At 39.6% G+C, this 16,401-nt stretch overlaps 1 protein-coding gene across 1 annotated transcript in view; it reads right to left on the reverse strand.

Moving 5' to 3' along the window:
• Positions 1-5,028: 5,028 nt before the first annotated feature.
• DCHS2 (dachsous cadherin-related 2) overlaps positions 5,029-16,401 on the reverse strand; it is a gene marked incomplete at its 5' end in the record, with an annotated part of 116,479 nt that continues 105,106 nt past the window's right edge. Inside the window, 4 exons of the mRNA XM_082050547.1 lie at positions 5,029-8,553; positions 10,544-10,682; positions 13,575-13,861; positions 15,361-15,491. Coding sequence (XP_081906673.1) covers positions 5,924-8,553; positions 10,544-10,682; positions 13,575-13,861; positions 15,361-15,491 — 3,187 coding nt within the window. The 3' untranslated portion in view covers positions 5,029-5,923. The remainder of the gene's footprint in view (positions 8,554-10,543; positions 10,683-13,574; positions 13,862-15,360; positions 15,492-16,401) is intronic.

The following is a 16,401-nucleotide window of genomic DNA, read 5'->3' on the forward strand; positions in this document are numbered from 1 at the left end:
GAGTAGGCAGCTGAAATTTACCCATCTCTACCCAGTGAATGTCTCATCAGCCAATGCCACAAGATGCTCCATTAGTGTGACAGGTGCCAAAATTCAAAGTAAAAAAGCTATATGACTGCAGAATTCAGCTTAAAATTGAAATAACACATGCACCTCACAAAGAATCCCACAAAATCCCAACTATCCACCCCTCCCCACCAAACCCCACCAAGCCACTCAACAAGCCCCAAAACCTTCCTGGCTACCTTAAGAGTTATTTGGATCATTTTGAAGCCTAATTCTACCCAGCACTTGACCTCAGGTGAAGTGCTTACAAGACAAAGACAAGTAAAGAAATCCTTATCTGAAAGCACGATTATTCTGTACATTCAGTAAAAGCAGTAGCAAATCCGGCAGCAGGCTGTAGTTTACATAAAAGTAGGATGAGGAAACACTAAGTGACCTTCCCCTTACAGACCTTCTCAGCCTTCCCTAAAAGTCTCTCCAAAATAAGCACATAAAGCAAGGCTTGCATCAATCACCATGAAGTGCAGAGGAACCTCCCTTCCAAATCCTCCCCCACCCCACCCCATGCTGGTTCTACTCTCTTTTCCAATCTCTTGATTTCCCTTCTTTTAATGCTCCTTCCTGCTGGTTTACAGCCCCGCACACCAGGGAGCCAGCGCTTTGCTGCCAGGGACTCTTGTTACAGTATCAGGGAGGCGCACATGTTGTCCATTTCTTCCAGGTGCGTTTTTTATTCAAGTCCCACTGAAATCAGTGGAAGAAGTCTTGGGGTGTTGGATCAGAACCCAGTATTTTCAAACCCTTTGAAACTAAACGTACCCTACAGTTTGTTAAAGGGAGATGCTGGAAACGAGTCTACACCCAGCTAGATGGGGCTTGAGACAGGAATTTCTGAGGTCAATACAAGCAAGCTTGACTTGCTACTCATTTCTTTTGGTTTTGGTACCAGTTACACCATTTTAGAAACTCTCCTGAATTTCCCATTTGAAAGTTTTCAATGAAATGCACAAATAACAGCAAGGTATTTCTCCAGGTTGGACTAGTCAGTGGGCATCATCTAACCCCATCCATTCTCAAATGTCACCTGTATGTAACAGCTACTGTTGGCTGAGCAGCTGGCACAATCAACAGCTCAGCTCTCATTTTCTGAGAGCTTTTCATAGTCAGTTAACATGCAGTTTTAGGGAAGGTGACCAGGATTGTTTTAAATACTCTAAGCTTCAAAGAAAGTGTTAAACTTAGTGGACAGGGTGACATGGCTCTGGCTGACACTTTTAAGTGTAGTCTGTAGTGCAGCAATCCCTTGATTTGAACAGAATATTGAAGAGATTCAAGTTCTCTAACTGTAATGAGATTTTCAACTGATGTTTTGAATCCCATGGTGGATCACTTCAGTCCTTTACCATGACATCTGCATTTCCATGCATATGGTTTGGCACCTAATGCTTCATCTGGCACAGGACTCGTTTGGATCAGTCAAACATTTATACAGTAATGAGGCAGCAACTTTGATTTTTGTGACTATCATCTGCTAAAGGATTTGGTATTTTTTACATAGCTCAAGTAATTCATATGTGTCAAGAAACAGAACCATTTCACACTTCCAGCCTACCCTTACGCCCCTATGTATTCCTTACAGATGCTCTTCTATTAAGTTTTATACATTTTAGAAGAAAAGCATCTGTATTTTATGAGGAATAGCCCTAGCAGCAATGTAGAGACCAAGTCTAAACCAGAAACTTTTAGATCTTCAGTTTTCCTTTCTATAAGGCCCCTTTTCTTTTTCTTAGGCATCCATGTTTTTTCCAATGTTTTTAAAATGTTGTATTTATGGTGGAATTTTCAAAGCCACCAAGAGAATTTGGATGCCAGACTGCAGCTCTTTTTAATGAAATCTGAACATCCAAATCCATACACATATTGAATACACATTAGACTTTGTATACATGCTATAGAATGGCTAGCAGAGCTAGCAGCTATGCAACACCCAAAAGTATACTCAATTTGATTCTGCAACACCTTAGTTATTCCAACCAGATCATCTACAGGGAACTAAGCCACATATTGCTCTATGGTTTGTTCTGCTGTGCCAGATACTATGAGCAAGAACCTGCAAAGCCATTTCACTTGCAAAGGAAGTCAAATTCTAAATATAAATCTCCCACCACAGTATATTCAATTGCGAAGTCACAACTGCCTCCTATTCCAATTATCATTTTTACAGGATTTTAGGGAACACCACCTTCCATTCTCAGCCAACTATTGTCAGTTCCCTCCTCGCAAGGATCCCCCTGTGCCCTCACCCCAAGTGGGCTGGTTTTCAAGGAGCAATGTAGTCAGCACGCACCGGGAGGAGGTCTAATCCCAATGGCCCTGCAGACTTACTTACACAATACTTACAATGGCCAATTGGATTGCCAATTGGCCTTTGACTCCATGAGCTGCAGAAGTATAAAGCCACATGAGCACAATCAGCAGTCTGGTGTTAGCTAATATTCTAGTTACATTTTTTGTCAGTTCAGCATTTTTGGCTTATAGGTCTCCAAAAGAGAGAAAAGCTTTGTCAGGAAGCTACATGTTAGTTTAAAAAAAACAAGTGACATACAGTGCAGAGAACTGATGGCAACCAAATACAAGTGATAGTAGGAACTGGCAGTGCAATGGACTTAGTAACAAGGGTTCATTTTTATCAGAACTATTTTTATCTAAAACTGCTTTAGAAACAAGTCCTGTCTTCAGCTGAAGATAAAACACAAACTAAACATGGACTTCCATAGGTAACTAGTGGTTTTAGTATCATTTTAGAAAAAAGGTATATATATTTTTATAATCCGCACATGATGGATTCTCTAAAAATATTAAGGTTTTTCCTCTTTGCGCAGGAATCTGCTCAAACATCAATTTAAAGATAACTACTGGTAGATGGAATTTTGATATCCATTTGGTAGTGATTTACACTAGTGTTTTCAATGCTGCCAACGAGCAAATCCAGAAGGCAGGCAGCCAAAATTCCAGAAGAGACAACTGTCTTTTATTTTATAGCTTATGCCTTTTGAGCCTAATATGAGTTTCCACTAACAAGTTCTGTACCTCCTCCAAAGTGCTAAAACTGGTGTGCAGAATTGCAAAGTAACACAGCCTCTTTGAGGCAAGCTAATATTAAACTCATGGTAAATTATAGAAGCTACACTGTTTTACTTAGGGATAAAAACAGTAAGCTTAAAAGAACTATACACCATTTATTGCAGATGCTTGTTTCAACAGTTGCATTTTTAAGCTTGACTATATACAAACCAACAATATGTCAGCTAATTGTTGTTTCCCATTTGATACAGAATGAACAAATACAAAAGAGACAAGGAAAAGATTGCTTTAACGCTTAAGAAGAGCACAAAGTATGCATTGGTTATCTCATGCACTTGTTAAATAGGATGCAAGCCGTACTTAATCCTTTCAGAAAGGCATTGGAAACAAGCTGCATTTGAAGGAGCAAAAAGGGCAGAAATGGATCCAGGGTTTGCTCGCTTTTCAAGCAGAACTATAGGAAGAGGGTGCACATTAGCATGGTGAGGTCAAAACTTATTCTTCCACTGATCACCTGTTCCAAACATGACCCCATCAGGATAGCATGTGCTCATGGCTCCTCAGAGCAATAGCTGCCACTTGACCATGACCACCTGAAATGAAAATTACATTAGCTAAAATGTCGACTATACAAAAAAGGTAGTTCTGCATGCCAGGTGTGCCTCCTGAATCTATAACTGAACAGAACTGAATACTACAAAGAACACCTCACATTCTATTAGAAATTACTTTACAAGTCAAGACATGTAAGTCAAAAAAATCAATCAGGCTGTAGATAGCATAATGTTAACAGGTGGAAAACAATCCCTTCCCTTTTGATAAATGTTAGCCTTCTATAATAGAAAAAGTATGTAAAGGTAAGTTTTAAAACATACATTATTTGAGCAATGAATTTATACATGTTGATACCACGGCGTCACATTATAGTTGCTTTTTAGGTACAAAAATTTCTCACTGAAATGCCATTCAAAAATTGATGTTGGCCATTCAGTTGCAAAAATAACTATAGAATCACGAAGCCAGAGCAAGTTACTTTGAAAGGTTGTGAATTAATCTTGACATTTCGAAAACCATGTATGCAGTCTGTATCAAAATGCAAAATCAGACTCTGCCTTCCTCGGATACATGGCCAAAAAGTTTATCACACAGCCCTGAGATGGCAAATCTAATAGCTCAATTCATTCTGAAATTATGGCCTTAAACTAATATTCCATGTTCAGATATGAACTGGGAATGATTCCTCTCCTTTGCTTTCATCTGCCTTTTTGTCTGACTATAAAACTTATCTCTCAGTCTCCTTTTCCAGTGACATTTGCCTGCCCCAATGTATTCCTAAGCTACATCTCATTTCACACTCCATGGCAGTATGAAGAACAAACGCCAGCTCTAAAAGAATCACTCTCACATAGCAGCATGGGTACCTGTTGTATGTTAGTACAATGCAGGTGTAGCCTTAGCAACAGGATCTTATTCAAAGACAGTTTATGAGTCCAGAGGTTGCAACCAGAAAGGATCTTGACATGTGTGACCAAGAAAATGACAAAAGCTGCTACACATGATGCTGTTCCCACAAGACCACTTGGTCTAACAGCACTGTATGTTTTTCCTCCACCTGTTATGACCTGTACAATAAACAACTCTGTACACATCCAATTTGTAACAGATTCCCAGGCACCAATTAGACCCCTCCCTATACACCAGTTCTAATACACGTGATGCAAAAGAACAAGAGACTTGTAAACATACACTGAAGAGAAAACAGAGTTACTCTATGTGTCTTTTCTGTGTATTTTATTGATCTGATACAATATACAAGCATACACAGCAGTATAGGGGTGTGTATGCATCTGGATATACATACTTGCACAAAATGCCATATGTATGATACATACAACAAACAAGGCCAGATTATCTGGTCTTGCAAGAGATATTCCCAGCACAGGACCAAAGACCAGGGTGGAGGCACACAAACCCTTCAGACCTGCAACACTGGCCATCCCTACTGCTGCCTGGGCATGAGGCCAGCTTCTGTAACAGGACAGAAAGACAACAGGTGTTTATTTTAGCTCTAGTAATAGAGAAGATCGTTGCTTTTATCTTACCACTGGTTATTCAGTTTTCCAAGGGACCTTATGAGTCATCCATTACTATTCAGATAATCAAGAATCGCTGGCTTTACACCAGGAGATAAATGAAAGGTGCACAGAAACTGCCAACTGGGATTCCACAGCATGAAGATAGCTACGAAGCCCATCAAGGAGCCATTGCAGATGATGAAACTGCACCAGGCCTAAATGGCCATTGGGATCCATGGGCTAAGATGTGGGAAGCCTGGGCAGACACTTGAGAAAGAGCTGGATAGAAATCCTTGCTTTATTCTTTGCCCAGCCCAATTCTGCAGTACTTGCATATCCCTCTAGTATCCTCTTCTAATAACAACCACAATCGTGGTCAGAACCCACCAGCATGCTAATAAAGTTTTTCCACAGTAAAGAATTACTACCATTAATTTGTTATTGACATATTTATGAGGAAAAAAAACCCAGTAAAATCTTTCAAGTTGGTTATCAGGCATCTGGCTGTGTGATTTACACAGGAAACCACAGTTGTTGGGAGCTGAAAGAGGAGAAGCCTCATGGCCTTGTAGTGTATTCTGGGAAGAACAAAATGGATAGTTAGCACATTTGTGGCTGGTTTATATTTTAACTTTTTCAGCTTACAGCAACAGAAAGAATACTGGTGATACATCTCTGACAGGCACATTTTGCTTGTTAACAATAACAAACTGTATTTTAAGCCATCTTTTTTCCATAAACTACTGTCGGTTAATAACCTACACCTGAATTTCTTCTTCTGTTGCAAGTTCATTGCTTGGATCAATAAGACACATCTCTATCATTCTCCCATCAGACATTACTGGAGAAGCAGCAGGTGTCTGCATGGTAAGTAAAGAGAGAGAGGGAGAAAAACTAGGAGTCATGGTTGGTGGGGGGTATCCAGGATTATGGATAAGGGGAGAATGAGGGTATTTTTTAAATGCTCGCCCTGATATTACATTTGGCATTCGTGGTGGCACTGTCCTTATGCCAGGCTGAGCTACTGATGTTATCAAGGGAGGAGGGAAAACAAGTGATTTCTTCCCTGTAGGGAAGCTGTGAATATGTGTATTTTCATCTCTCAGTTTTGCAATATCATTAAACACTGAAGCAACAGGTTGAAATTGGGGTTCCCAGCTGAGCACACAGTCCCGGTTATAACAAACTCTGATAGTCTCATCAGAGATGCCAAGAGTTGCAAGTGAATCATATCCAGAGTCCTGCTTATCTGACATCAAGACATATTCTCTTGTGAGGTCTGTCATTATGTCTTTCTCTTTTACTCTGATTTTCTTAAGTGTTTGAGACAACATTTTGTTATGTGCGTAGGCTGTCTCACAGGCTTCTTCTCTACCTTCTTCTTTAATGGCCTGCTCATTTTCCTTGCTTTGCACTGTAGCCATGGCATCAGTTTCTCCAGACGGACAGGAGAGCTGATCAGACTCTCTTGGGATTCCTGAATCTGGCATCCATGAGCCACACTCACTCAGCACCAAGCTGGCACTCTTTCTGCAAAGATGCTCATTGATCCTTTTGATTTCCTCATCCTCTGTAGTTTCTCCTTCGGCAGAACCATGGCTACTGGAGTCTGAATGCCTGCAGAGGACACCAGCATCCTTCCCTTCTCTGATTCCTGCTAAGCTCAGCCATTCTGCTATAACGCCCATGGGAAGCATACTGCTCTCAGTACTTTGGATTTTCTGGCAGTCCTTATCTTTGCTGGCTGAATTCACATCACTACCTGAGGAAGATACTGCTTCTCTTTTCACACAAGAGTTCATCAGATCTTTCCGCTTGTGCCTCAGAATAAGTGCAAGAAGGCTGACCACAAGCAGCAGGAACACCATCAAGGAGACTGAACTGCTAACCGTCAGGCTGTACACCGACACCATGGGATAACTCTCAGGAGAATTGGAAACATTTACCAAAACGCTGCATACTGTGAACTTTGACTCAATTTTGGGGCTATGAGCTCTTACCAACAATTCCAGGGTGTCATCGTTCCTTTTGCTGCCATTTTTCTTTCCATGAACAGTCTGAGTTAAATAAATACTACCAGTGGTTTGATTCACATAAAAGAATGGAGAAGTTTTTAGCAGGGAGTAATGAACAACTCCATCTACTCCACCATCGCTGTCTGATGCTGTGACTCTGCCAAGCAACTGGCCTGCTTCATTCTTCTCAGGGAGATTAAAGAGATATTGATCTTGTGTAAACACTGGGTCAAATTCATCTCTCCCTTCAATATCTACCTGAACTGTAAGGGTGGCCACTGAGTCACCTTTGTCTTTTGCTTGTATTATGAGACAGTAGCTATTCTGACTTTCATAGTCAAACGTTTGCTTTGTATGAATATCTCCTGTCAAAGGATCAATGAAAAACATGTCATGGTCTCTAGGAGCTTCACGATGAGCCAAACATGAAGACTGGATGGAGTAGGTTATGTGGCCATAGGAGCCTTTATCAAAATCCAGTGCATTAACAGCGCACACAAAAGAAAAGGTAGGTATATTTTCACTCACAACGCAGCTCAGGCTGGGAAACAAAAAAAGTGGGGCATAATCATTGTCATCTAAGATGGTAACAAGAACAAGTGAAAAAGCCACGTTTTCTACGTCAGCTCCTCCATCTGTGGCTTGGATAATCAAAGAGAATTTCATGGTATCCTCATAATCCAGCTTTTTCATCAAATCCACTGATCCTGTTTTCCCGTCCAAGTGAAAATGTCCCCTGTCGTTTCCAGAAATGATAGCATAAGTGATCTCTGCATTAGTGCCTTCATCACAATCAGTTGCTGAAACTTCAGTGATGTGACTACCTACAGGAATGCTTTCTTTGACATGAATATGGTATTCTGGGCTGCTAAATACTGGAGGATTATCATCAACATCCAGCACAGTTATGAGCACAGTAGCAGTTGAATTTAAGGAGGGTGTTCCACGATCAGAAGCAAGGAGGACCAAACGGTGAGAAGCAGCCACTTCCCTGTCGAGAACACTGCTCAAAACAAGACTGCCAACAAGTTTGTAGGATGTTTCTGATTCCATAACACTTGCTTCCACAGAGAATAAATCCTCAGCATTACCATCAATAATAGAGTATTCAACATATGTGTTTTCATGTGTCCAGTCATAATCGATGGCTGAAAATGTGAGAATACTCTCTCCAATGGAGGCATCCTCACTCACGCTGAGATTGTACAGCTCCCTGGTGAACTGAGGGGCGTAGTTATTTGCATCTTCTACGTGCACCTCTACAGAGGCAACTGCACTCAGAGCAGGACTGCCACCATCCGTGGCTTCTATCAGGAGCTGGATAATGGAAATCCTTTCCAGGTGAGTCACTGGTCCCACAGTGAACACTGAACCTGAAAATAAAACAGAATTAATAAAACCCCACACTCACTAAGACAAGTAAATGTGATTCCAAAAGCTGAATCTAATCAGTCATATTTGAAAATGATTCAAATGTAATGTCTGCACACCCCAAAGTAACTCTAAGAAACCACAGCTAATGCTGCAAAGTCTACCCACAATGATGCAGTATCAAATACAGAGACTGCATTCAGGTGAGCAAGAACTTCTCTTTCTCATAGCAGGCTGAACATACCAACTGCAGAAAACAAAAGGCAAAATAAAGCTAAGGGAATTTAGGGTCCTTATTAAAGGTGTTACGCTGTGCAAGTTCATTACTGAAGGTTGTTAGTTCTCATGTTTTGCTTGTGCCCTGATTTTGGCTGGGATAGAGTTAGTTCTTTTTCCTAGTAGCTGTGTTTTGGATTTAGTGTGAGAAGACGGTTGATAATACACTGATGTTTTGGTTGTTGCCAAACAATGTTTATATCAAGTCAAGGGCTTTTCAGCCAGAAGGCTGTAGGTGCACAAGAAGCTGTAGGGGGCACAGTCAGGACAGCTGACCCAGGCTGGCCAAAGAGGTGTTCTATACCATACGATGTCACGCTCAGTAAATAAACCGGTGCTGGTCAGGGGGCAAATACTGCTGCTTGGCTATTGGTGTCATGGGCAGTGAGCAACTGCATTGTGCATTACTTGTTCTGTATAGACTATTGTTTTTATTATGTTATCTTCCTTTGATGTTCTATTAATCTGTTCTTATCATGGGATTTTTTCCTTCCCCCCCTTTCAATTCTCTTCCCTGTCCCACTTGTGGGGTGTGAGTGAGCAGCTGTGTGGTCCTAGTTGCCAGCTGGGGTTAAAGTAGAACAGCTTGCAATCCAGTAACAGCATTATAGGCATGTTTGCTATTTGGACAGGTTTGCCAGTAAGTTATATAAACACGTTTCATTCAAATTGCTTATCTAAACATGGGAGTTGGACCAGATGATTTTTAAAGGTCCCTTCCAGCCCAAACTATTCTGACTCTTATTTTAATAAGCCATCTACTTCTACTTCACTCTTCACAGTGTATAGCTAAGCACCACAGAGACAACACTGCGTGACAATTTTCTGACCACAGTTGAAATTAACCATTAATTAAAGATAAAGACAGGTTGGTGAATACAGAGTAACAAATGCATAAAACAGAAAATGGCTTTAACTGGAAGAGACGTTAGTATTTTCAGTGTTTGTAGTTGCCATCACCCAAACAACACTGTGTTCAAAAATTCACCTCATATAAACACCTGGCAACAGCAAATAAATCATAGGAACTTGCTCACTGAACAACAGTTGCATATAATTTTTGCAGTATCTAGTAATCCCTGAGGCTGATATTAGCAAAAATTGTATGTACGCATGCATATAGAGTGACACACACACAGTTTTCAATCTCACAGAGTGCTGGAACATTAGGCCAGAAAATTTAAAATGGTAAATCTCTTAACTAAGAAAATGATGAACTTTGGAAAGAGTGTTCTCAATTTGGAAAACTTTTAAATTCCATTTAGGATTATAGGATAATGTAAGCTCCCTAAATGAGCAACCTTACAGACATACTGCCCACGCTGTAGAGAAGCTCCGCTACGATAGGTTCAATTTATACTAAAAAATAATAAGTATAAACTTCAATTGAATGAAATCTAACACATGAGCTGAAATATTATGAAACAATGCAAACCATACAGCAACTTTTCTATTAAATCATGCTAGAGAAATAGCACATATAGGATGTTGTGACTACCTGCCTTGTGCGTGGTTCAAGAACAAACTGGGAACTCCAGTTTTTTATGCTTTCAGTTCTTCAGTGATAATGACAGATTTAGCCAAAACATATAGTGGACTTTAGTCACCAAAGATTTCCAGAATTCAAGTGTCACTGTCAACAGGTGAGGAAGTTCAATATGACGCTTGAATTTATACTGAAAAAGCTGAAATAAACAACAAGGCTTACGGACTCACCATTCTTGTGATCAACAGCAAATCCCTCAGAGGGAGAGAGGATTTTGTAGGAAACCATTCCATTATGCTCAGAATCCCTATCCACAGCAGAAACGGTCAGAATAGTGGAATCCATAGAAATGAGCTCTGGCAAGCTCACCTAACATATAAACCATATAAACCAAAATTACAGGTTGGAAAGAGCTTAATAAAAAATTTTTAACATAAAAAAATACCATACCTTCATTTATTATAATTGGGGGTAAAAAAAAAAAAGGAAAAAAACCAACCAAAACAAACAACAACAACCAAAAAAACACACCAAACACAGTTCCCAGCTTTGGAAAAAGTTTCACCTAGTCATTTTTTTCTGGGACAAAACCATAAAGAGTTGAGCTACTGAAAACGATGCATACAATACAGCTGAAATTCATAGTAAACTTTATACTGTAGTAAAACCCATCTAGTTCTACATCTAGTGGTAGTTCATTATGACAATGAGTTCAGTGAATCACTGAATCTCTTTTTTCAACGGTATACTAATGGAAGGAATACCTACAATGGACTGCAACTAAAATTGGCTTTTCTCCTTGCTTTCAGAAACACCTTGATTTTCATACACGGAATACAGTCTGCAGTCCCCATCTGGAATATATGATTGAATATTAAACAAACCCCAACACATGTATGTTAAAAATTCCAGTACTAGATCACTTAATCATCACTAGATTATTCCTAGAATTTAGTTTTTCAAATGCTCCCTGTTTTCTTCATATAATCTAGGAAACCATGAAAGTCATTTCCCTTCTTAAGAGCTTCCATTATTTGAACTCCAGATACAGTATTTCTGTGACCAAAGTTTCCTTCCACCTTATAAATCCAGTTTCACATGAACAGTATGATACAGCAGCTACCTTTGTCATAACTTTAAGTGTTAGTTTAAATCACTTTAACAGAGGGATTATATGCCTATAATAGCCATATATATAGATATGAAAATATATATGAAAAGTATGAACATGAAAACATATGAAAGGATAATAAGAGGGTAAAAACTACAGGATGATGAATAGGGAATTACACATATCATCAACTGAAAAGACGCAGTGTATCTTACTGTCCAGGGAACACATCAAAACATCAGGATTGTGGAGAGAGAAGCTCAGCTGTTTACATCAGCAGACAATAGAGCTACACTGTTTTGCATCAGTTAATAACCCTGCCTGTAATGTTTGCTCTGATCTGCAAAAAAATTCCTAGCACTTGCACAAGTAAGTACTGGCCTAAACTGTTCTTCAAAATCAGACACATATGAGAGCTGAGGAAATCTTAAGATGAGGTCTAAAAATCATTTGAGCATTAATAGTGCCTTTTTTTATCCTCTTCAGAATTTACATGTAGGAGTTTAAGTGAGTAATTTACACAAATGCCTACAACTCAGGCACCTGAAAGTTTCATGGGTGCCTACAGTCTGTCTTGTAGTTTTCCGAGTGACTAAACTGCTGCACCTGGACACTCTCAGAACCTGAAATTTCTTTACTAAACCAAATGTTTGGACTTATTTCTTGAATCAACCTGTCTGAGATCTAGAAATGAAGCATTATTAAATATAAGCCTTCTGTGGTGACTCGTATTTTTGGCTCTGAGCATATCCACCACACACACGAAAGCATCCAGTCAAGCAAACAGCCCAGTTCACAGCATCACAGAATGGCTGAAGCTGGCAGGCACCTCTGGAGATTGTCTTGTCCAACCCTTGCTCAGACCAGGATCACCTAGAGAAGGGTGAGTTTTGAACTTCTTCAGGGCTGGAAACTCCACCACCTCTCTGGGCAACTCGCCCCAGTGCTCAGTCATGGTTAGAGTTTTTTGGAAAAAGGTTTTCCTGATGTTTAAATAGAATTTCATGTATTCCAGTTTGTGCCCACTGCCTCTTGCCCTGTCACTGGACACCACAGAGGAGAGTCTGGCTCTGTCTTCTTTAATCCCTCCACCAGAATTTATACACATTGGTAAGATCCCTCCTGAGCCTTCTCTTCTCCAGGCTGAACTATGCATGCTCCAGGCTCTCTCGTGCCTCAGCCCAAGTCCTAAGGAAACAACTCCTCTGGGCAGCCTCACCTTTCCTGTGGCAGCCTTATTGCAACCTAACTTCACCTTGAGCTCCAGGGTTTATTGCTCTCTGAACCCTAACCCTAACACCAAGCCATTTCATGTGCTGAGCCTTACCCCAAGCCCCACAGCCTTAGGGCTGATGAAGCCAGGGAAAACTCTTTTAGTTGCCTACCCTTGAGAGCCTTGTGTGACATATGCTCCAGTTGCTTTAATCAACTTAGTGGTCCATGGTTATCTACAGTAGCAAAACTAGCTTTGTTTTAAAACATTGTCGGACAACTTGACTTCAACAGTCTAGCTGTTCAGACGCTTGTCCAGAAGTCTAAAAGCTACAGTCTATATCCTCCTCAGTCTAGTAGAGAATGTTGTGGAGGCCAAAACTTGTATCTCCCACTCCCTAGATGAGTGCCATTGCTATAAGGCATGGTGACACATTATGAACTATATGCGTATAACCGACCATGGGGGCATTTGCTACACACCTCTGTGGAGCTGTGTGACTGAAAATGAAGAAATTCGTGCCATACTAATGGGTCCAGAATAAATGTACCAATTTGTTTACTATTGTCTCAGAAGAAGGAACTTCCGAGTAGTGCACCCTGCTCTCCAAACCTTGTTTGGATTATATCCAGTAACTCCTAATGATGAATGCATGGTGTATAGAGTGCAGCTATCATTCACACCACTTTTCCTTCTGAAATCAGAAACAACAAACATGAAAACTGAACATTCCCTCAGTCTTTTTAGTAGAACTCCTGGGAAGGGGCTGGGGTTTCCCAGAAGAGCTCTGCTCTGTTTCTGCTCAGCAATAGTTTGCAGAGACCTTCCTTCTCAGTGCTCAAATGCATTTTTAAGACAAAGATAAACAAGCACTCCTACTATTTATCAGCATACATGGAAAGACATCATGTTTGTTGTCCATTTGCCATGTTCCCACCTGATACAAATCCTGAGTAAACACTGGTGGATTATCATTGATGTCCACAACATGGATAGTGAGTTCTGCTTCTGTTTGATGTAAAGAATCTGAAACTATGATTCTCAGCTTATACGCAGCAGTTTCTTCAAAATCTAACGGTTCCACCACTGTGACTACACCAGTGTGCTGATCAATGGCAAATTTCATTCCAGGGCTATTTTCATAAATAAAACCAAACTGTAGTGCTGGCCTGGAGTCCGCATCACTTGCTGACACCTGAGTCACTACAAAACCAGGTATGGCATCTGTAACAATAATTGTCAAAATAAGTCATAGCTAAAAGATGATGTTACAATTTCTGAAGATTTTGCCCATTTTGTAATATTGAATCATAAATATATGTAATATTTCAGTATTAGCTTTTGCTGTATTTTGACTTTGTATTTAAGAACAAGAGCAATATCCAGAAATGCTATGGAAAGAGTAGTGGATTTCTTCAAATGCATCTGCTTTATCACAATTTTAATTCAGGTTTTCTTTAGACTTTCCCAGATTCAATGTAGCCATAACTGTTTCTTCACCAGTAACAGGAACTTCCATAGTTTTTCACATGCATTTAGGTGACATGAATTTATTGAACGGTGTCAAACCTCCACACGAATATTTAACTGAGGCATCAGAGTCCCCTGGTCTTTGTGGAGCCAGTGACTGTAATTCTGAAGCTTTTCCAAAGGAGGAGAAGGCCACTAGAGAGAGACAAGACAACCAACCAGATGTACATGGCACAAAAATCTTTAGAGCTCAAGGTATAGTCCTATGAGACTGAGAAACTGGATACAGACAGCTTTTGCCATGTGCCAAATTGACAGTACCAGGGATTGCAAACGAACCTATCAGTGACCATCTAATAAAGGCTGGAGCTAACAGAAACTAAACTATTTGCATGCCTGGGACATTAAGCCTCAAACATGTGGGGTAAAGTGCTAAAGCAAATATTCTTAAACAGAATACAAAAACATAAATAAGTAGGCAGTAGTTTACAGCTGCTGTGCATCTATGACTCCCGTACTTGTCATTACCAGTGAAAGCTAAATTTAGGAAAGGCTAAAAAAAAAATCACTAGAAACACAGCCTTGATATCTTTTGTTAATAGGAGTAGTGGAATTTCAGCACCTACATTTTTATAAATGTTCAGCTGTATATCTTAATGCATCACATATATGATGCCTATATTTGAAAATGCTGGGCTTAAGATTCAAGGTCTTCAAACCTTGAGCTTATGGCACATAATATACTAGATGTACACTGGGTTGAGAACTGAGAAGGTCCTGGGTCCTCCTCTTCATGATCAACCAGATTAAGCTACAGAGCATTTTAAAGCTTCATTCAAATTTACAGAAATTCATTCTTTCATCACAATGAAGTTCAAGATGTCTCATTTCTAGCAATGCTGGTTTTAACACCAACTATGTTTACTGGAGAAGAGCAGAAATTGAAGACATTTGAAGAATATGACAATGCAGTCAAAAACAAACAGATTATGGATGGATTTCTGTAGAGTTTGTTTTCCTTTTTCTGAATTGCTCATGGTTTTGCTCCAAACTATTCTTAAACACAATGTCTGAACATTATTATTAATACTTCTGAGAACAAAAGCACATCACAATTTACTTTGATATTTCAGTATTAATTCAATCCATTATCCTTTCTACTAGAGTCTCTTGATTACACAAATCACCAAAAGCAATATTGCTGTTTGACAAATCCTAGTCTTAACAAAACTTAGCTGTACTATCACACTTACTTTCTGGGACATCCACTTCACCTAGTGGATGGACAACTGGAGCGTTGTCATTAACATCTAACACTTGTATCTTCACAATGCTTGTAGCAGAAAGTCTGGGGTTTCCTTTATCAGCAGCTTGTACAATCAACCTGCAATTAAAGAAGCAGTAACTGTCACTATTAGTCAGAAATCACAGAGTTATCCACCAATGTTGTAAGCAGGGGAAAAATTACAAACAAAAAAGATTAGCCCTCTCGCTCCTCATTGCAACTCCTAAATTCCATCTTACTTTCTGTAAAGTTGACTTGAGGGGTTTTTTTGTGTCTTGCAGGAAAAATGTGTAGAAGATTCTAGGTCACAACAAAATCACACAAAGTATTCATCTGTATTCATTTCACCTCATTTCATACCAAATGTAGGTTGTTAAATACACTAGCAAGACTCTTTCAAATAAGACACACATTTCTCCAGTTGGTGATTCAGACCAGGAATCAAAACTTAAGTATTAAATTGTCCTTTGGAGGAACCTGACACTCCTCATTGTTTATAAAGGGACAACAGGAATGTGAAAATTGGGTAATATGAAAACATCCAAGCTAATACTCAGCCAAAACGTCTGCAAAGATATAGAATAGCCTCGCTATTATATTGTAAGTGATAAAGTGAAAAACCTGAATACATGCACCATTTGACAACAGCAAAGTTCCCATTGATTTTAGTGGGCCTAGAATCTCACTGTCAAATTAAGAGAGTTTGCCTGTATGCTTCCATTTTACACCTGTAAAGAAAACAGTAAGTAACAATCTGATAAACGCAGATAAAATGATGTTTACTCTCTGTGTGAACTACCTCTAAAAAAAGGAACAAACCAAAAAAAAAGAAAAAAAAAAAACATCAACCTGTGCAAAAGGATGTACAAGTCAGAGCCTGGTATCTCAATTAAATGTCTTCTGTACTAACGACCATTTGCATGTCACATCATATTTTTTCGGTCTCCTTGCATATTTTCTGAGTGCTTTATTTCTCCCTCCTCCTTCTAAGTCACGATTTCTGTTTAAA

Source organism: Streptopelia decaocto, assembly GCF_964273445.1.
Source record: "Streptopelia decaocto genome assembly, chromosome: 4".
Lineage (NCBI taxonomy): Eukaryota > Metazoa > Chordata > Aves > Columbiformes > Columbidae > Streptopelia > Streptopelia decaocto.